This window comes from Numida meleagris, chromosome 6, assembly GCF_002078875.1.
Source record: "Numida meleagris isolate 19003 breed g44 Domestic line chromosome 6, NumMel1.0, whole genome shotgun sequence".
Classification (NCBI taxonomy): domain Eukaryota; kingdom Metazoa; phylum Chordata; class Aves; order Galliformes; family Numididae; genus Numida; species Numida meleagris.
In genome coordinates this window covers 24,323,900-24,345,623 of record NC_034414.1, presented here as the reverse complement: position 1 = coordinate 24,345,623, position 21,724 = coordinate 24,323,900, and the positions used below count along the sequence as shown (strand labels likewise).

The 21,724-nt window shown below is 38.2% G+C and overlaps 1 protein-coding gene and 1 long non-coding RNA gene across 8 annotated transcripts in view; one reads left to right on the top strand and one right to left on the bottom strand.

Moving 5' to 3' along the window:
• PHF21A (PHD finger protein 21A) overlaps window positions 1-21,724 on the bottom strand; it is a 120,913-nt gene that overhangs the window by 12,231 nt on the left and 86,958 nt on the right. For all 6 annotated transcript variants that reach the window (XM_021401731.1, XM_021401732.1, XM_021401727.1 and 3 more), the window contains exons 6-13: window positions 13,603-13,803; window positions 9,681-9,935; window positions 7,872-7,958; window positions 5,792-6,088; window positions 3,967-4,065; window positions 2,834-2,885; window positions 1,947-2,026; window positions 1,430-1,490 (exon numbers count right to left, since the gene is read on the bottom strand). In XM_021401731.1, the coding sequence (XP_021257406.1) occupies window positions 1,430-1,490; window positions 1,947-2,026; window positions 2,834-2,885; window positions 3,967-4,065; window positions 5,792-6,088; window positions 7,872-7,958; window positions 9,681-9,935; window positions 13,603-13,803 (1,132 nt within the window). The remainder of the gene's footprint in view (window positions 1-1,429; window positions 1,491-1,946; window positions 2,027-2,833; window positions 2,886-3,966; window positions 4,066-5,791; window positions 6,089-7,871; window positions 7,959-9,680; window positions 9,936-13,602; window positions 13,804-21,724) is intronic.
• Window positions 9,824-21,132, top strand: LOC110401081. 2 transcript variants are annotated; one of them, XR_002440242.1, is made up of 6 exons: window positions 9,824-9,892; window positions 11,438-11,641; window positions 12,711-12,839; window positions 14,958-15,033; window positions 19,375-19,498; window positions 20,953-21,132. It is a non-coding gene; the product is annotated as an uncharacterized LOC110401081 (long non-coding RNA). The 2 variants fall into 2 exon arrangements; XR_002440241.1 differs by lacking the exon at window positions 12,711-12,839 and having other exon boundaries at window positions 20,953-21,128.

The following is a 21,724-nucleotide window of genomic DNA, read 5'->3' as shown; positions in this document are numbered from 1 at the left end:
CTTATGTTTGCAGATCGTCAGTCCATACCTATTAACATGCTAAACCTTGCATTTAAGGTCTGGATATGTTCCAGAACTAAGTATGTCCTTGGAAATGGATTTCTGATAGTGATGTCCATAGCTGAAATTTCTGACATGCTCAGCACCAACTAAAGCTCTCAAGGGCACATGCTTGCATAAGCTTTTCAACGAATATATTGCTATTCTAAATCACAAAATAAATGTATTGTTTCTCAATTCAAAATGCATGCTACTAATTTGGTGCTGATACAAGGTGTAGGCTCACAACAGTGTGTGAGAAAAAAAAAAAGCCAGTAAAACAGCAGTCAGCATGCATAAACAGGCTAAGAAAATACCAAGTACAAAAGCATGCAGTCTCTTTCATTGATGCAGTAATTATTCACAATGACTTATAAAATAGAGTTAAGAAATCATTATTAGAAGTAGGAACATCTATTTATCCACAGAGCAAATGCAAAACTTTATCTCTGTAAAATCTACACCATATATTAGAAAAAATATATATATTTTAATGTTATTAGAGGATAGTGGTAAATACCAATGTGCTTTATTCAAAACAGCACAAGGGTCAGCTCTGTCACATTGCCTTCTGGACTGATGAGGTTTGTCAATGAGAATACACATCAAATGAATATTTGACATTGCAGCAAAAAAAATATCATAATTAAACTGGTCAATTCTATGTGTGACTGCACAAGTTCTTAAGAACTGTAGAAAATCATCAAAAATCGGGATAAATTGTTATATATGTGTGGTTGATGCCTTGTATGAAAACCAGTATGAAGTTCTCTGCTATGTTGTGCTCACTCATCTCTTTCACTTTAACATAAGTATTAAAATTTCAACTATTTTTACAGAAGAATTTGGACTGAAGAATACTGCACATCTATACAAAAGATCATATTCCATTCCTGGACAAGTGGCACTCTGCTCACAATAAAGTGCTCAGAATGAGCAAGACAGTCTTACTCAAGACAAGTTCTTTCCAAAGACCTGTCCCTGCTCCCAGGGGGTAACACGCTTTTCTCAAACTAAGTTCCCTCTCCTACACAAGGCGCAGACACTTCTTCCACAACCACCTTCTTCTTGACAGTAGCAATACAATTTAGTTATTAAAAAGAGAATCTCGACAGCAGCTTTATACCTCTAAATGATGTTCAGACATCTCACCTTTCACTTTGCTCTATTTTTGTGGGGGAAAGTGAAACTGAAATGAAATACTGAGCTGCTTAATAAAACCTGCTATGCTAATCCCTAGAAGTCAAGATCTGTGTCTACCATGGAAATTTACTAGACAAATGAAGTACTGTAAAGTCCTTCTTTGTTTTGCCCTTCAAATCAAGGGGACTGCAAACACAAGATGGAGGAAGAGGCACAGAGCAGGAAGACATGTCTAAGTATACCTCACCTCTTTTACGCGTTCCAGGATGCATTGTGCTGTTCAGGTACGTGACTGCACTCTTCTTGCGCTGCAGGGGAAAACAAAACCATTTTTGTTGGCTAACATTTTTTGGCAACAACTATATAAAATAGCTGATGAACAGCACGGTAGTACTATGCATGATTACTAGCTGTTTTGTTTTCTGGAGCATAGCTTCAGAGAAGTTCATTTTTACACTGCTTCTGACCTCTGGACTGCTTCAGACCAAGATGCAAGCTGATCTAACGGTTAAGACTAACACGCACTGCCATTTAATTTCAATTTTACGTAGGGGAAGGCAGAAAAGGACATGAATGCTATAAGAACACCCCAACATGCTCCCCGATTAAAAATCTAAGGGTCATATCATTGCAATGGCCAGTTGAATTACAAACAATAGCCTCCCTGTCTTGTCAGAAGTAAGATGGCTGAGGTGGCAATGTGGCAGAAAAAACACACAAGCTCAGAATGAAAGGACCAGCTTCCCGCAGCAAGACATCAATACCTCAGGCTCAAAAACAGCTCCACTGTACACTGGATTTGCTGTTGTTCTTCTTTTCCTCTCTTGTCGCTTACTTTGGATTTCTTAAAAAACAAAGCATTCAGGTTAGAAAACAAAAGGCTGGAGAAATTATATGAGTTCCTAAGAATGCAGTTTGCATGTGAAGATTTCTACAGAACACCATGCTCAACAGAGGAGACTTCATCATACTTCTAATTTCTGTAGGTTTGAAACTAAGAGCTGACAAAGAATACAAGTACAGTGCTTAACTAACTCACAAAATGACCATCACCTTCGCTCTAAATAAGAGTACTTCAGGACTAAGACTTTTTATACTGGCAGTCAGTGTAATTGGGAGCTAAAACTGGAAGCCTCTGATAACCTTGTCAATACCTAAAAATAATCACAGTACAGAAATACACACGCTGTTGCAATGTTAGGCTGTTCTTCATTGCATAGGATATAGAAAACCAATTGTAATTTATTAATTCATTTCCTTTACAGATTACAGTCCCACAAAATCATGAAATAAATGAGAAATCTAGATGTGGATTACTGTAAAATTATCCATGGTATAACTTTGCAGATACAGAGGCTGCCCAGAATGCAACAATATGGTCACAAATTTCTTTCCTACCATCAAAGCATACACTTTCTTTCCAAACACTGATCCTTCTGATCTCACCTGCATAAGCAACTGCTTTGCTTCCATGTAATAAGGAGAATAAAGGAGGATGTGAAAGAGAGACTAGTTAGATCAAGAGTACAGACATCCCACTTTTGTACAAGAAAATACTACACTGAATACAGAAATATGTTGGACTTGTAATTCCCATTCAAAATGGCTATGAAACAAAGAGCTCAAGTACCAACTTAAGATATTTTTTTACCTTCCAGATGGTCATGAGTAACTAGTCCTAGAGACACCATGAAGGCAAGTTTCTGTGAGAGGGAAGAAAGAGAAAAATAGAGAGATCATGACAATTCCAATTGTTAGGATAAGCAATTTTATTTAGGCCCTTTAAAATCACTTGATAGGTAACTAAGCACCAAAAATGTTGCTAAAAAAGCTTTGCTTCTATAAATCACTTTTCATTTATATATGTTAATTTGGGAACCTAGGCTGAAACATAGGGAAATGTCAGTTGCTTATGATCACAGAGTTGGCAGAGCTAGGAGCAAGAAAGCAGTTTCTTTACTTCCAATACACTGAGATAACTATGTGATTGGTTCTTAGTAAATGCCAACACAGTTTGCTTGCCAGTAAAATATTACTGGCTGCAGCACATCATCTCCATATTACTGCAGACTACAAGGAGCAAGTCTGTTATGCAGTTGAATTAGGCCTATGGCTTTGTCAAGGGATTCTAACTTTAATGCAAGAAGTGCACAGACATCTAAAAATCAGAATTTGTACTGACAATACCCAATGCTCACATTACAGTAGTCAGCTTAAATCCATTTTAAAAAACAAACACAGCAGAGCGTTTAGCTGTAATCAGTTCCAGAGCTCAACATGCCAGAAAGGCTCTAAGAAATAGCCATTTTGGTCTTTCCATCCCCCCCAAGACTAACAGAACCTAAACTGGAATAAAGTCTAAGCAGAATGTGTATATACATGGCTCTTTCCATCCTGCTCACCAGAACAGTAGTCTTTTACAAGGGGGAAAAAAAAAGGCAGTTCTCCAGCAGTCTAAAAGCTCAAAGGAATGGAAATCAATGCTGTAATCTAAGCCTCCTGGTTGAAGGAAGTATCAGGGAAATTACGAACTTTTAACTTAATATAAGACCAGGATGAAAAATGCAAATGCATTATATCTGTTTAGATTTCTTATTCTGTAGACCTGGTATGTCAACAGTCATAGACTGATAGTTACTGCTGCCCAACAGAATATATGGAATGTTAAAGTTGAGGAGTCTTGAGGGTAGAGGGGGAAAAAAAAGTGTTTTCTGAAGGACAGAGGGATTCCTTTTTTTTTTTTTTTTGTTTAAATTAAAGAAAACTCTGTATGTGTTCTGATACCTGTGGATTTTCTTCTCGTTTTGGCTTCGGTGCAGCAGGTGGAGTAACTGTACGACTTTCTGTTTGCTTCTCTTCTGCTTCTACATGTGGTTTAATAGTCTGAAAAAAAACAGTGTTTCTCTCATTCCCTGATAAGGAGGACTATTTTACTTTGGCTAATAAAGCAAAACAAATACTTTAGCAGATACAGAGAAAAACAGTTTAAAGTTGGCAGTGTATTAACAAAGAATCAGACTGAGAGGAATGTTAAATAGTGTTTTGCTTTAACAAAAGATGGAGCAGCCTCACAACCATCCCATTAACCCAAGCAGTCATGCAAGCAGTAAAAGTCATCACAAGAGTTAACTCCATTACAGAAGTCACTATACTGTATGGGACAGAAAACTTCCAGGTAAAACCATTCTGCATGGTTACATGCATTTTATACTTCTGGCTCCTCAATCTTATTGAAGAATTATGAATGGCTCAAAAACTCTCTCTCTGACTCCTAAGACCTCATATTTTTCTGCAGTTTTTTCTTAAGTTAGATTCTTCTTCAATGGTACCACAAAACTCTGCGTGACAATCCTCAACTCATGGCATAGCTGTTGATCCTACAAACTGAGATAATCTCAGACACAAACTCTTCCCCTTTACCATAGGGGGAAAATATACTGAAAAGTTAATATATTATTAAACCACCAACATTTTTCTGTATGTTTCTCAACAGTTCCTTGAATTTCCAGTAATTATTTGAAGAGCAAATGAATATCGCTGACATCAAAAGGAATAGGCATCAAAAGTATAGTATTGTAGAAGTACAACTTCAAATCATATGAAAAGGGCATGCACTGCTGAGTAACCTGTAGAACTGCCTTGAGGTACACAAGAACCTACTCATGTGAATTCATAGGGAGAACCGAACACAAACACATATTTCATGCACAAGATTATCTCAGTCTCTATAGGTGACTTCAAACGTGGAAGATAACTTCAAGGCACATTAGTCTACGAAAGATTTGTATGTGAAATATATAATAATATATGCATAATTACATAAATATATGTTGTATGTTATAGATAATGCATTATATACTATATAATGGTATAATATTTCTAACTTGTAATAAACGAAAGATTTGAAAGTGATCAGAAGATTGCTTCACTTGAACTGAATGGCATGGATGGAGCAGCTGCAAGCCATGCTACAGTAAAATTTTATTTTAAGAGTCTTTAGTGGAGAGAGACTTTAAAACTAGTAATCTAGAATGCTCTGATTCTAAGGGTCTCCCTTCTGCTCATTTAACTCAGTTTAGTCTTGGTAAACTACCAGTCCTCAGAAGATGAGTGAGTCTATTTTGTCTCCAATCATAAGACTACAAGACTACAAGGAAGATTTCTTCTTCAAGGAAGAAATTGCTGTACTGGTTGGATTGTATACTTCTATGATTTTGCATATTTTTTTGCCTCTGTGGTTGGCACCATCTGAAAAACAAAAACACTGAAAATATTTTTCCAGTGTTTCTTAAAGGCTTCATATGAACATAGATTTTAGTTCATACTTGGTCTCCAAGAAATTAGTACAGCCTTGGATATAGCTTGCTTCTAAACAACTGATGTTGAACAGTAGAGAGAGAATAAAACTCCTAAAGTATAAGAAAATGTTAAAAAAGAAGGTAATTTCTACCCCAAGAGTCACAAGTCATTCCATAATTTGTACCACTGTTGGAATATGAATATTTCCAGCAACCAGTGAAAGCATCCCCATTTCTTATCCTCTCCAAAACTGGCACCATAAAGCAATAAATCTAGTATGTTTATCCGGTAGACACTTTCTTATCTGTACCTGTTTTTCAATGTTTGGTTTGCTGATCTGTACAGTCTGAGGTCCAGCAAGCCTGGTACCTGGTGCTGCTATCACGATGCTGGTGAGCTGTGCCATAGGGAAAGTTTTGGCTATGGTTGCTGTCTGCCCGTTAACTACACGAACTGGATGTATGGAGTTCTGAGAGTTGGGTAAAGAGGTGGGTGTGAACTTTGTTGTCAGCATCACAGGCCTCTGAATAAGCTGAGGAGCTGCAAGCATTGGAGGAGGTGCTGGGGCAATAGGAATGTTATTTTGGGCAACTGGTTTAGGTCGAACCTATGGAAAAAAAAAAGAAGAGAGATATTCATATACCAACACTGTAGAAAAATTTATTTACTAAGACTTTCAATTCAGCCTGTGTAATCCATGCAAGGTTGATTCCTTACAGAATGTAATTTTTAGCATAGTGTCATAAGTATGCTATGAGAAAGAAAAAGCCACATTTTCAAACCTACTTTCATAAGGTCCATCCACATAACATTTGCATAGGCAGTCACAGTCCCTGAAATGGTATTTGGATGCACAGATATTTATATTACATGTATATTGCCAAGTGCCTTATATATGTCTAAACCAACATGTTGCCATTGCAAGCCAAAAATTAATGTAATATTTACAGGCACTGCTGAGGCTTTCATGTTAGAAGTGTGTCTCAGGGCTTTATACTGAGTCTCCAACAATTTTTCAGAAAATTCTTGTTATCACTGTTATTATATCACCCTGTACATGTCTAAATACACACTTGCACATCCACCACTCCTGCTAAATAAATAAAAAATTCAAGATTATACATTAATCTGTCACAGAAAATGCTAAAGGGTGCAGGTAAAGGCAGCTAGTAATATTTTTCTTTCTTGGGTCACATAAATATTTCAGGACTCCACCACAAACACTTGTTTATTTCTTGCCCATTGTTTTTACTTACCACATGATTACAGAGTACAGAAGCAGAATAAATTACTCTGAAAATAAAGCCTTTTTCATTATTTAATTTCTATTCTCCTATCCATATTTAATACTCCACAATGGATTTTATCATTGAAAACTAGGTGACATTCCAACAGACTTCATAGTCCCTAAGTTTTAACCAGACACCAGCCTATACTTTCCTTTTTTTCTTTTGCAATACATTAAGGCTTCTAGTCAGTGCCAAGTATATCTTGGAAATGAAACAGTTTCTCTAAGATTTTTTGTTAATGAAGAAAGAATCAGTGTCTTCCAATCTGTGAAAAAAAAATCTGTAGAAAACAAGTTTTACTGCTCAGCTGTGAACAGAGATCACTCTCTGTTACAACACAGAAATGCTTGGGAACAACCTAGAGATGTCTTGTTTTTCCTTTTTGCTTATGAGCAGCAAACAATGATTACAGCAATTTAAGGCCTTGGGTGATGCATTGATTTTGCTGACACCAGTTCAGTGGGTTCATTCCTTTTGATGCAAATACATTCATAAATGATCAGTACGTGCTAATCTCATAATCACAGACACACAGGACGGGAAGAAGCTCAGGACATTTATAATCCAATCTCCTTCTTAGTGCAGGGCCAACACTAAATGCAGACTAAGATGCTCAGGGCTTTGTCCAGACAGGTCTTGTAAACCTCCAAGGCTGGAGATTGCACCACTCCTCTGGGCAGCCTATTCCACTCTTAAATGACCCCACAGTGAGAAATTATTTCCTGACAGGATATTAGGAAAACTTTTGTTACTGTGAAGGAGGTCAAACAAAGGAACAGGCTTCCTAGAGAGGTGGTTGTTGACTTGTGCTTGTCAGTATTCTAAGAGGCATTTGGACAATGCCCTCATTAACATACTTTAACTTTTGGTTAGCCCCGAACTGCTCAGGCACCTGGACTGGATGATCTTTGAAGATTCCTTCCAACAGAACCGTGCTGTTCTATTCTGTTGTACATCCAGTCTAAACCTCCCCTCAAAAATGAACTGTCTCCTCCACCAGCTCACCAGTAAAGACTGACAGGCACGATGTTCACAGAAAATTTCTCCTATTTATGCTATAATTAAGGTCCTTCTACTGTTGCTTGCTCTCTATACACTTACCTGTGGAAGAAAATTTGGACGAGGAGTGAGTCTGGGAGGAGGGATGAACTGCGGCACTTTTATGGGCTGGGGTGTAGCCTGAACCTGCTGTAAGAATGTAAGAGACAGTTCAATCAGAGAAAAATAGCTTTGATATTGTTCACCAAAATCAGCACACTGAATGTATTTTCAGACTTGATGTTCCTGGTTTTCCACTCCACATTTTTTCACTGTAACAGCTTCTTCATTATAAATGTACCGAAAATGGAAGTAACCCTACTTTCCAGTCCCTGTATACCTTTGTTCACAAACAGAAGGTATCTTTCCTTCTAGTGCATCTGTACTAAATACTGTGGTCTCTGATCTAAAATCACTTCGTCTGAAGGTAATGAAACTCTGATTTGTTTTAATAGTTCATAACTGGCTTTATAACTGACAGAAAGTAACTTCAGGCTTTGATGTCCAGCTAAACTATCCTATCATATTCAATGGCGTACAGGAGAATGAAAGATTATCTCACACAGATGACAAGGTTTGGAATTTAGAACTCTTCTGTTTCTAGCAATATTAATGACACTCTGAGGGGCTGTAAATACACAGCCTAAAATTTTCAGAAGTAAGCCAATTGCAGCAATTAAGCTCTGATTTTAAGGAGTCCTAAGTACTTCTCTTTCTACCTGAAATCAATTGGAGTTGCCAAATAATTAATCTGATTAGTGCTACTAACTACCCTAGTTGAGTATTCAGTGAGATTCTTTGAGATTGAAGTCCATGTTAGATTCCACCCTTCTCTACTTCTGTCCATATACATAAGATTGCGATTTACTTCAAAAAGGCATCACACTGATTAATTAATCCTTGGGAAAATATTCAGAGATTTTTGATGAAATGTGCTACCAAAACCTAAATCATGTGTAAGTATAATAACACTATCACCTGCACAGCCTAAGTAGGTTATTCAGCAAAGAAATTAAGCAGAAGCATGAAAGTCAGATGAGAGGGGGCAACAGATGACTCTGGAATAGGGAATAGTAGAAAAAAACTCCAAACATTCTATCCTGATTACAACGATGCCCTACTAGGAAGTAAAATCACTTCAATTTTCATTATTAGACTGTATTTTTAAATAAAGTTAAATAAAGATTTTTGCTTAGTGAAGCTTTAATCTTTAATCCAAAAGTGGAATTTTCCTGTCATGATCCTATAAAATTCCTAATTTCCAGTCCAAGAAGGTTACATAAACCAATTCTACAACATTACTTCTTATATTTCCAGGTGTCCGATTAATTGTTCAGCAACTTAACTACTATGGAAAAGACTGTATGATATAATCAGAGCACTTTCCAAAATACATGGTTAATGAAACAGGATCCGTGTATGAAAAAGTGGTGAGTGAAGACATAGTATTGAGCAGAATTAAGTGGTGCGTCTAACATCAGAAACTATCACACAAAGCGAACAAGAGAGATTGACTCAAATAACACAAAATGAAAATGCGAAATGATCAAACCATGAAATTCTGACAGCACCTTTACCAAACAAAAGAGCTGAAGTTTTGCAGAACACAGCCCATGGACTAGGTAGGGGCAAGACAATTGCTGCTTCCCCATGACTAACGGTTACTACCAAGGAAACGTTACACAGAGGAGTGACAGGAGTAATTTAATTCTATGGAGCCTAACAGTAGTAACAACCCGCGTAGAGAGTAAATACTTTTCTCCTGGTTTTTTAGTTTAGCAATGCCAACCTACAAAGTCTCACAACTTTTCCTATAGCTCTCTTTTAAACCAAACCACACATACCTGAAGGGCAAACACACGAAATGCTTACCAAAGTGACTGTGTTTTTTGCCACTATTTGGACTGTCTCAGCTCCTGGCCCAGTGACCTTATTTGTTGTCTGGAGGTTGACAGGTGCATTCTGTGCATCAGTGCTGAGGACTGCTTTCTGGTTGTTGTTGATAGCAGTAACCATGGCGATAGTAGGTCTCTGACCCACAACGGAGGCAGGCATGGTCGCAGTTGCTGCTTTCAAGACGAGAGGTAGTGTCTTAGTGGTGATCATAGAAGCTGTAGTTACAGTTTTCTAGGGGAAACAGAAAAAACACTGTAAGAGACAGAGACACTTGGTATCAGACAGGATGTGGGCTGGCTCGTCAGAAACAATAGACAGCAAAAGAAAAGGCAGCACTAAGTCTACCTGCCTACTGTTCAGACACGCATACGATCTTACACTTCAGAAAACTAGATAGTTAGAAAGAAATCCCATTTGGGGCACCTGTTGGAGACATTTTCATCATTTGCAGCCTTACAGATTGATTCAAAAACAATTTCTGAGAATATGACAACTAAGTGTTAGCAGAGGCATATACATTTTTTGATCTTTTAGTTTCATACTACTTCCAAATGTGTACTGTCAACATCAAACCCATATGCTGGAAGTTTATGAAACAAATTAGCAAACTAGCTTCTCATAAATTAAAATACAAAATTTCAAATGGAAACTTTGTTTACAGAGATCATCATAATCAGAGGAAGAGGGGAAAAAAAGCTCATAAATTTGTTTCTTTAAGAACAAAAATGGATTTTGATTCTGGCTAGTCCAAATTTCAGTTTTAGACATACATACAACATACAGTAATTTAGCTCTTCATGTTCTTTCCTAAGAATACCACCAGGGCCATCCTGGAGTTGTGAACTGGTTGTACGCCTGTCCAGCTGCAGGCAATTAATTTTAACTTTACTGGAATGGGGGTTGGAGGGGCTGGTGCACGAACATGATTCCAGATTGCTCTTAGCCTGTTTTAAAGAGAGTGGTTTTGAATCAACGTCAGCATTTATCTGAAATGCATTGATACACTACGCTCCCAAATTAAGTGTAGTCCAAAGTTAAACAATCATAATTCCTTACTTTTGTTTTGAAATGTATTGTCTTTTAAGACATTGAGGAAAACAGAAAATATCAATCTCATTCAAAAAGTAACAAGGCAGGAAAATCTCCATATAAAATCAGAACACAATGTGCACAGAAAAACCACGACGAATGACACTCAACAGAATGGCAGGTGAACTTATTCCTTCTCTCTTTGGTGTAAAGAAATCCAGTGTATCAATGACACCTCATCTTCAAAACAGTTATTGGCATCATTAAATGCTTTTAGAATGAAGTAAGAGCCATTCCCTCTTGACAACGGTGCTAGACATTAGAACAGGAAAAAAAGGAGAGCCAGGGGTCAGGCAGCCTTTTCCATGTTCTGAACATGCCTGATTCAGATTTCTCCATTATAATCACACAAGACCTTTCCTTCCATTCTAATAAAATAATACATTTCCAGTTGGTTTTTTCAGCGTCTTCTCCAATATTATGTCCTTAAACTAAAATGCATTTTGTCTCCACACCACCAATTTTTTTTACTGCTTAAACTATATCTCCTAATTGTTAATGACACTCAAGTGTGAAAAAAATCACTGTAAAATACTAAATCAAAGAATAATTCATGCTACAATTTAACACATTTCTATAAAATCTAGTCATAATTATTTTTTCCTTGTCTCATTGTGAACAATTCCCTTAACTTTTTATTTTAGATTTAAGAGCTTCTCATTGACCTCTGCTGCACTGTCTCCAAAGCAAGAGGCTCCTTTCCCCTGAAGCAGAGATATTATTCAAGCTTTTCCAATAAGATGTAACACAGTATCATTTTCACAAGAATTACATTCATCTACAAACATTTTAAAGAAAAGAGTAATCGATCACGTAATACAAGACCAGGACACTTTCAAGGGGTTCTGGTAAGTCTGAAAGTACTGAGAGCATAGTTTCAGTCAGCAGATGACAGAGCTTGAATTTCTCTGTTACTTTGCTGAGCATTAATTGCCTTGGTTATTCTAAAAAGTCTTCAATGCATGAATTCATACTGAAGTACCGTTCACAGCAAGTTTGCTTTATTTCACATAATAACATTGTAATAATATGATCTTTCAGCGGCCTTGCTGCTTTTTGAAAATGTTAAATGTCCCTCTCACTGTATTACATTAAGTATGTTAAAATGCCACTATTAAGGCAGTACATATAACTTTATTCCTAAATTGAATTACACTGAAAATAACCATTGAAAGCATTCTCTTTACTGGAAAATGTATTGTTACAAAAGTTGGCAGCAAAAACCTTTCTAGAGAGGCAAAATACTTGACTTTCCTTTACATGCTCCTTATATCTTTGCTGAAAGAGAAGGCACGTTTTGATTGAGGGGCAACAGGACAGAGAATCACACATAGATTCCACGTACAGAAGCAAGTGATGATACTTTAGAGTTATACCAACATAAATAATAACAGATCACCTTAGGGTAAGAGCTGGCTTCTCTTATTCAAATGAGAGGAAGAGCTGCCTTTCAGTTCCTAATTACTTTCTGAGTGCAACTGCATCAACGAGTCAGAAGGGTGTAGCAGTTTTGTGACTGTTTCACTAGAGGGCTCTTTAACTTTAAACAAAACCTCAATTTTGACAACCCAGATGACCTGGAAGTTAATGCATGAATGCTAAGTGTGGAACAAGGAGAAAAATGTAAGACTGCTTTTGTAGTTGTATTTCCTGACTGAAAAGCAGAAACCAATGATACAGCAAAGGTGATTCACCATTTTAAGACACATTAATACACTTTTTTGTTTTTTTCTTAGATTCAGCTTAGATGTTAGTGCTCAAAACCATCTTTTTCTTAGTTAAGTCTGCTTCATTTCTTCAGTATTCTTTTACAAGTACCTAAGCCTCACAAATACATTTTTAGAGAGCATTTGAAACAACTTGTTCACTTTTTGGGGGAACTAAGATCCCAACCATTTCTTCCCCCTCTATTTTCAGGAAGAGAAGGCAAGAACCATTAGTGGTCAAAGTTATGGTTGCAACTCCGTGCAGTATGCATAAAGCAAATAGTGAATTCTGCCATCTGCCTATCCAAGTACACGTGAGCTGCTGAGATGGCAACAATAGGTAAAAAGATGCCACACACCCTTTTAATACAAAACATATCCCTGCCCTTTCTAGCTGTTTTATTAGCAGACTTTTGAGATTCTAAATATTTGAACAGTAGAGACTTTGAATTAGCTTGCAATTTCCTTCTCAGGCCACTTTCCCTGGTGAGTTCTGGGATTATACCTCTAATCCTATATAATAATGAAATTCAGTGCGCCTTCCCAATAAATACACTACTTTCTAAAATTTAAACTTTGCAACTACCTTTGTATCCTTTTAAATTAATGTGTGCAGACTCAGATAAGTATTATTAGATATGAGTTATGGCTGCTTAGAAAGAGCCAGGCAGAAAGAAGAGGGAACTGTTTCCTTACATTTTGCTCACAAAGACTGTTAGTCTTTTAAAAATAGATGATTTTAATCACACACTTTATACAGTATAAGCCAAGTCTTTACTGCTTCTTGAGACCAACTGGCTATGGGCAATCAGGCATCCACCTGTGGAAAAGACAGATTATTTCCTAAACTTTTACTTATTTCTAAGAAAGGTGATGCTACCACTCTTCTTTTTTGTGACATGATCTAATTTTTAATCTCTAATAGGAGGTTATTGTTAAAAAAACCCAAACAACTGATAATGTGCGCATGCATAGAAAGATAAATTAATATTGGTACACTAAGAGGCCAAAGTGAATGTTCATAACTTTCTGTCTGCACCTTTGATTTTTCTGCAGTGAACTTCACCTTCAGCAAGGCAAATAACTGCTACAGCAGTTCTTACCTGTGATCCAATCACGTTTGGAGAGGGTGCAGTAGACTGCTGCTGCTGTTGATGGTGGTGTTGCTGTAGTTGTTGTAGTGGTTGTGGCTGTGGTGTCTGTAGTTTGTTTTCTGACTGTGCCAGTGGCTGTATTTGAAACTTACTGTCCGGCTGTTCCTGCTTCACTATCAAGTTCTTTCGAAGCTGTTCCACCACTCTTTTCTACCAGATAAACAAAAACATAAACAGAGATTATGATGTTTTTTTTGTTGCATACATTAGAGTAGATAATACCTAAAGCGTATAATAAATGCTTAATATTAATAAATATTAATAAATAAGGAACTATACAGAAGTGTAGTAGGAGTTCTCTTTTTAGAATTTTAAAAATTGGTGTTAGCTAATGAACAGAATGCCAAAATAGCATTGCTGTCCAGCAGGATGACCTTGTTGTCCTTGCAGAAACTCACCCCAATCCAAGCTATTCACAAACCACTGCAAGACCTCATTAACATATATTCACTTGAGACTTGTTGGCAGTCAGATTCCAAAGTCTCTGTCTCCTTCTGACACGCACTCCCAGGCACAGAAAATGACTGGCAAGAGAGCCACGCTGTGTGCAAAGCGGGGAACAGGAAGGGCATTGATGTGTGGTATTTCAGCTCAATATTATTGTCAATTGAAAGAAAATCAGATAAGGCTACCTATAGCATGAAGGAAAGACAGATTTATTTCTCCAAGCTTAAATGCTTCCTATGATACTGTAGCTTTCATGAAAATTTGAAATTATTTCAAAGAGAAGTTTCTTCTCCTGGTAGCTACTGGGTATCCTTAGATGATAAAAGATCTAACACCAGACCAGGTGACTTAGGGGATAAGATACCATGGGTAATAAGGGCTCACATTTTACGTTCATGTACTTTAGCACAACAAGGGGTGCACACACCACAAGACTTTTTTTTGTGCACATGATAGGAAACGAGCATCTTTTCCAATGCTCTAACCACCACCAAACTAGGATAGCTTTAAAAAGCTTCAGATGTGTGCTCCAAAATTGTTACACTGCATGGCTGGATGTGGAGGAGTACACTAAACAGACATGCCAGGGGCCGGCCTGAGGAAATTCTACCAAAAACCGCGATGGTCAGAAGAACTCAGTCAGAGCCCAGCCCTGGCAGAAGGGGCTGCCTGAAGCAGTTCCACTTACATGAAAAGAAAAAAAACACTCTGACAATATCAAATCTTTGGGTTTTTCTTTTGAAGCGTTTCTATTAGGATGTAGTACAAAACAGAGAGATAGAATTATAATAATAATAATAATCTGGGTATGTACAACCAATTGAAACACTCTTTCCCTCAATTTTTTTTTCACACAGGATTATGGAAGCCTGAAGTATTGAAGTGTCTGTTCTTTACGTAGTTCCCATTCTCTTACTTCATACCTACTTCCAGGTATGTTGCTTATGATGGTTTAAGGCTGCACCATGGCTAACACACTAACCTTACACCTGTAACCTAGAATAGGACAGCAAAAGTTGCAGGGTCCCAAACAGGCAGTTTTTGAGAACCGGAACTTTAGGAAGCAAAAGAGAACATGCTATCAACCAAAAAAATAATTCCTGTTTCATAGGGTTGAAAAGTGTGAATTCAAAGTACTGACATTTTTGCAAAAGGCTAAATTCGGCAACTACAAAGTGTACACGTGGAAGACCACCTGGCTTCTAAACCTCCCCGGAGTTGTGGTGATGGTCCTGGCAGGGATGCATGCCAGATTCCAAAGGCAACAGAAACACTGGCTCAATCTCACTGAAAATTCAGGGAGCTTGTAGTGGACAGGAATGTGAAGTAAGTACTTTACACTGCACCTAGAGGAGTGCTGAAAGCTGTCAAAACCTGAAAACTGGAAACTGTTTTTTCCCACCTAGAACAAAGAGGAAATATTAAGGGCATATAAAGTATTTTTCAAAATCGGATACTTTACATAGTGGCCTGTGTCTATCAGCTCAATCATACATGGAATAGCTGAACAATCATTTAAAATTGCTTTCTGAGAAGATCACCCATGTTAACCCACAAACTAAAGTGCTGCATCAGCAAGCAGAAGAGCTGAAAAACATTTCCAAAGAGCAACCCAAGGGGAAGGAGAGGAGAAGGGAGCAGAGCAGGAGATGAAATACTGCAACATGTCTATGTAATGCATGCCAACAATGTACCGCACGGGAGACTGAAGAATTACAGTACCAGCTCAGGACAAGAGGCAATAGGACAACCTTGTCGTATCTTGCCAATAGGATAGAACAACGGTGCTGCTGGGGAGGCCTGTGGCAGCCAGGTAGAGGGCTGCTGCAAGCTGCCTGGCAGTGGCGCATCCTGCCGTCCACATCCATTATGCAGATATTAAATTGGAAGAAACATCTAATGCTTTTAAGATTCAGAGCAGTACAAGTGAAGTTTGCAGAGAATGCCAATTGCTGACGCAGTTTATTAAGCTTCCTCTACCAACTGTCAGTAAAAATACCACAGTGCCACTACAGAAATCGTTAAGCTATCTGGAAGGCTGTTGGGATTACGTGCTTGCTAGCAGTTATCAGGACCGGCTTTGAACAATGCATTCTGGAAATACTTCGCTTAATTACCCAAACCAGCTCGGGCTGCCCCTACACAGGCACCAAGCCCAGACGGTGCCTGCTTGCAGCACCTCACTGCTGCATCCTCCCAGCACCGCTGCCAGCTCCGGCCAGGATAACAAGAAAGTCTTGTCTATTATGAGGCTTCATACTACGTTAAAGCAGTGTTTTCAATGGTTCGTGTGAGTTATTCAGCTGTTCTTAATCAATTCTGAATGCAGTTTGTGCCCCAGTATGTGCAGTCTGTACAGCTGAAATTTGCCAGTGCTGGTGTAAAGTCCCAGCTGCACATCTGGCAAAGCCAGGGAGACTGAGGTGATCTAGAAATACCACAGAATTCTTAAAAAATATTCCCAATAATTGCCATTTCCCCCCCTCTGTTTTTAATTGAAGAATATTTAAATACTACGTTCTTATTGAAAACTTCAGAATTTTACACTGAGAATACCTCAATTGTAACACATAAACATAACATAGCAGCTTTCTGAGTGTCAGAAAGCTCTAAAACCCACCCGTATTCCTAAGGTAGTTTCTTTTCCCGCAGTGCTACAGATGTGTGAAAAGCATTTGTCTTTCAAGTTTACTGAATCTTCCTCAAAGCCTCTGTTTACATCCAGAATGTGAAAGAAGTTAATAATCACATCCTTTCATCCGAGCTGTATCCTACCCAAAAAGTAATTGCTTGCGCTCTGCAATGGTTATGGTCAGGCTGCTACAAAATCTATTTGCCGAGCTGTGCCCCGTAAGCATACTGCATAATTTAATAGCTCTTGCTGTCTTGACATCTTCATCACTAACTTCATCAAGAACTCTTCACGCCACTGAGCTCTACACACAGAGCCCTACACACCTTATATGACCCCTTCTTAAAAGTAATAAATGTAATCAATACCGTGACATTTAGTGATAGCACTTGCTCGTTCACGCCACAAGCAGATCAAACAGAGCATTCGATTATTTTGGTTTGATTAAGCAGAAAATCTGCCTCTGCATCTCACTGTGCCTCAGTGAGACAAGAAAAGATGTCTTCTCTGTGCTCTTATCGAAAACTATCACAAAATATTGCTATAAAAGAAAAAGTCCTCGATAAAACTTTAGGCTTTAAGTACAATATTATTAGCTAAGCATTATTTCCACTAAATCATTCAATCACTGAAAAAGTGGTACTGTGTGTACAGCAAATTTTTAAATACTAGATCCCTCATTTTATTTGGTGACACATTTTCTTTTTTATCCAAGAAACATTCAAAAAAACCCCACATCTATCTAAAGAGGGTCTGTTTTTAAACTTCAAAAATCTATGAAAGAGTTAAACATTAACATCTCCTTAAAAAAGAGAGAGAGAAATAAAGTACCAAGCAGCCTCACAGCGCGTACCTTCAGTATCACAAAACCAGAGCCGATGTGCTTTGAATTTACCAAGTGCCTGCCAGTGACCTGCTTTCCTGCTCCACCGACTCCAGTAGTAAACTATTAAGTGTACCCTGTTCTCTGTTCCCTGCAATGAGCAAGAAATGTTCTCTGGGATTTAGAAGTCGCCAGCTGCTGAGAATGAAATGCTAAGAGAGGATTGGGAGTGGGAAGGCTGGAGGGAATTTCCTGCCCTGCAATCTCTTCTCCCTGCCTCCCTCCCTCGCACTGCCACTACCCAATGAGAACTGAAAGACCTCTGCTTCTACACAGAATTTAAAGTTATTCTTTAAACTGCCAGGGGTGTGTGTTTTGAGAGTGGAATTTGGGAGGGGAAAGATTACCCGCAAGGAGAGTAATTGTACACTCATATACTGATAGAATCAGAAAGTTAAAATAGTGGAATCCAATGACAGAAATCCATGATGCAATATTTCACAACTATGAGGAAAAAATCCGTTGTATAATAAAACTGAATGTTGATTCTAGTGACAGATTGCAGAAAGGGCTACAGAAATACGTTCAGGTGTTTAATGCTGACCCTGTACTTTTACAGAACTTTGCACCTTTAGCTGTGCTAGACTCACATTCACGTTGTTTTATGAACAAAAAAATCTAAATGAACTAAATTAGAAACAATTTTATCCCCCAGAAAACATGGTAAAACTTTCTGCTTCTCAGAGATGTCCAAACTCCCACCTACACATTTGAGTTGAAACAGCCTCTCCTGGAGGAGCGGGGAAGGGGATCGCCTGCGCCCTGTATGGGCACACGGCCACCACTGCCCGCAGTGGGACTGCGACTGCCTCCCCCTAACATCCAATATCTTATTACTGGGCACGAGTACCGAAATGTGCAGTATTTCTTTCCACAATTTAATAACCTAACCCATTTTTTCCGAGGGCTTTTTTGTTTGTTTGTTTGTTTCTTTGTGTGTTTGATTAAACACACATTTCTTTGCCCTACCTACCCAGTAAATGGCTGCACTCCCAGCACTCCAGTTAGTGTCCCAACGAGTACGTGCTCCATCCAGCCCACGTAAAACATGTCTAAAAGCACTACAAAGACACAAAGACTTACTCTGCATGTCTACATACCTACCTAATTTTTCCTTTAGGATAGAGAAACACTTCCCAAAGCTGCTAGAAATAATTCAGAATGGCTTACGAATGTTCTGAAAATAATGTTAGTTCCTTCGTTCCTAATGGGGGGAATGCTTATCAACTTTTCTATTTTATTTAAAATTATAGCTAGATTTATAAATGAAAATGACCGAAAATAGCTGCTGTGCCATTCCGTTTTATGCGAGTTCTTGATTGCTTTATTTTCGGTGCTGTGTCTTTTACCATTTGCAGCAACACAAGACCAATTAATTTTTGGAAGGGAATGCTGTACTGTGAAATGCCTTATGCATCACTGTCTTCTCATTTTAGAATCTCTCATACTTGCTGCACAAAGTAGGGAACAGACACTGAACTAGAGGGAGCACTACATACACTACGTTTTCCTTCAGCTTATACATTAAATAAATACAACAATACCTCTGCTTCCTTGCCCAATACTTTTGTTAACTGAAAGAAACCTGCAAGAACAGCTACAACAATTAAACAACGAAGCAATTAGTGAATGGAGAATTAAATATATGACAACTGGCAAAACAGAACAAGAAAAACAGTTAAGTGCGGTATTTGTAATGTAATTAAGGAGAAACAGAATGCAAGAACGAGGCTTGACAAAGCTTTTTGTTTTCTTTTAGGTTTTTCTGCTTCTCAGAAATACTTCCGAGCACAAACACAGACTGGTTAAAGAATGTGGGGATCACCTCCACATGAAATGGTCAGGGAAATGAAACAATTACACCGCTGACTAGCACATTAAAGGTGCTCATCTGAATTTTATCTTGCCCATCTCCATATTGACTTCCCCAATTCGTCTCTTTCAGGAAAAACAATTCTCCTTGGGAAAAAACAAAAACTACCTAGGTTATGAAGAAATACAAAAAAGGTTATTTTGTACTTCGATGTAAAGCATGTTTCTACGTCTGAATGAACCTGTTTTCTAGAAGTCTATAATTTGGTCTTGTAAAATGTCATGGACTAAAACTTGCTGTATAAAAATCTCAGCACAAAAATTACTGCAGGAGAACATGTGGGAACAATCTCCTTGGGCAAGTGGCTCACAGCTCTGCATGGCAGCCAGCGGTTTCAACTAAGCATCTCTAACAGGGAGATTCTGCTGCTTCTCTCCTCTCACCCTCACCTCTGATTTATCTCATAACGTGACATCTTTTAAACTGAATTTGTCTGAATTAAGTAAGCACAGCAGAGGGATATAGATCAGTGAACTTATTTCTTGCTTTACAAATTACCAGCCTAAATAAAACAATCTACTTTCTGATCTGCTATCTCCTAATATTTTGGATAGGCCAAACAGAAAGGATAGTCACCAAATAAAATTATAGCGTGCTCTTGCACAGTAACACAGTCTCCAGAAGAAAAAATGAATCAGTTTCAGCAGGATTCTTGTGCATCCCACTGCTGTTCCCATTATTGCATCACACCTCCTCTTCTCCTCGTGACAGGAAACACACATGGACCAGCCTCAAGCACCATCAGAAGTACCAAGCAAGATGAGTAGCTTTATGTTAGAGCAGAACGTAAACTTCTCTTCTGTGAACAGGAACATCTGCGTGCTCAGACTATATTGTAGGAGAACCTGTTGATTACCTTGTTATTGTCAACAGCATCTGATATTTCATTTCCACAGGTTCTTTACAGAGATCATAAACTAACTGCAGAGCCTAGAAATACTAAGGAATAAATACAGAGAGACATGACACAGAGATACAGAATGAAGTAGACACTTGTATTAATCCTTTCCAGTACTAGAAATTATGGAAAATATTCAATGAAATTGAATGTTAACAATATAAAAACATGTCGAAGCAATTTTATTCAATTCATTTTTCATGCATCATAATCAACCTGTTTCAAAGATCAACTGGCTAAGGGATCCTCTAGGGATGTGATGAAAAGTTAGTATTTCCTTGGGGATTTATCACAGATGCCCAAGCAGCAGTGGACAGGCTTTTTTCCTTTCGATGTTGTCAACAAAATACTATTAAGCGCTGATTCAGTTAAGCCCCATCACTACCAATATCACACAGCAATTCACTGTTGAGCTCTCCTTAATAGGCAGAATGAGCTAGCAGAGCAAAAAGCTGTAGTTTCATCTCACTCAGCTGAGAGTTTTTTACTGTTTCCTACATTTAAACAGCATGTCGAACAGAGGTGTTCTGCCCAGCTAAACATACCTTCTGTACTCTTCTCTTTAGTTAACCAAGCATGGTCAAAAACGAAGAAAAATGCCTGCTTCACAGAAAAGACATGAAATTAAATCAGCACTGCAGACCCAAATTGCTGGCCTTTCATTGTATAAAGGTTTGTGGATCAGTCAACAATGACTCTACTCTCCATGGAAAAAAAAAATAAAAGAAGAAAAAAAAGTAAAGGTTTTTGCTTAGCCTCCTAATTTAAATGGAAAGGGGAGGGAGGACTTTGCCTCTGTGTTTATCTCAGTGCAAATAATATCTCACTAAGTATGGCTAAGTACGGCTCAAAAACTGAAGGTGTGGTGAACTTCTATCTCTTTTTAAAACATCCAGAACTACACTTTTTGTCTAAGAATGCAGAGCTACTGGTAAGAGTCCAAAGGAAAATCACAAACGCAGCTGAGGACCCAACAAACAAAGCTGTGCAACATGAGGCTTCCTGTGGCTCAGCGCATCCTGCTCATGACATAGAAGGCTGAGAGGAGATTTCTCACTGGGTAAGAGATACTTATACACCAAGAAGACTAGTGAGGATGGGGGGGGCTTTGAGTTTCTCTGGGAAATGTAAAATAATAATTCCATGATTGCAACCTGAAGGTAGACAAATTCAGCCTTGAAACAAGATGCAAAGATGGCTCAATGCTGGAAGAGCCTGATATGAGATATAATGGCCTACCATGGCTTGACATTTTCAGGACAAGATTATACAGCTTTCCAAAGGAAATGCTTAATCTAATTTTTGGAGATTGTATAGCACATGTGTGGGGCTCTGGAT